At 43.6% G+C, this 544-nt stretch overlaps 1 protein-coding gene across 1 annotated transcript; it reads left to right on the top strand.

Moving 5' to 3' along the window:
- Positions 1-7: 7 nt before the first annotated feature.
- Positions 8-483, top strand: LOC108525843 (tripartite motif-containing protein 51-like; the record flags this gene model as incomplete). Its single annotated transcript, XM_017866648.1, is given in 2 exon segments — positions 8-161; positions 164-483. Coding segments are annotated over 2 exon segments (474 nt in total), but the record flags the coding sequence as incomplete, so codon positions are not given.
- Positions 484-544: the final 61 nt, after the last annotated feature.

The raw sequence follows: 544 nt of genomic DNA, 5'->3' as shown, positions 1-544 counted from the left end.
GCCTGCAAGAGCCAATAGTCATATCTTCCTGTATGGAGATTTGAGGAGCATAAATGTTGGATGTGACCCTCAAGATGATCCCCATTTCACTGCAAAATCTGAATGTTTTCTTGTATGGGGGGCTCAGACTTTCACATCTGGCAAATATTATTGGGAGGTTCATGTGGGGACTCTTGGAATTGGGCTTTTGGTGTCTGTAACAATTATTGGAAAGAGAAGAGACAGAATGATAATATAGATGGAGAGGAGGGACTCTTTCTTCTTGGATGTGTTAAGGAGGATGCTCACTGCAGTCTCTTTACCACCTCCCCACTTGTGGTGCAATATGTTCCAAGACCTACCAGTCGAGTAGGATTATTCCTGGATTGTGAAGGTAGAACCATGACCTTTGTTGATGTTGATCAAAATGCCCTGATATACACCATCCCTAATTGCTCCTTCTCACCTCCTCTCAGGCCTATCTTTTGCTGTAGTCACTTCTGACCAGAGATAAGTCAGAAGTGTGTCTATATGCTGTGGGAACCCATTTATCACAGAAAGCCCT

The sequence above is a fragment of the Rhinopithecus bieti genome, unplaced genomic scaffold (genome assembly GCF_001698545.2).
Source record: "Rhinopithecus bieti isolate Rb0 unplaced genomic scaffold, ASM169854v2 scaffold_17387, whole genome shotgun sequence".
NCBI lineage: Eukaryota > Metazoa > Chordata > Mammalia > Primates > Cercopithecidae > Rhinopithecus > Rhinopithecus bieti.
The sequence above is the reverse complement of the archived record's forward strand: the minus strand, read 5'-3'. Positions and strand labels throughout refer to the sequence as shown.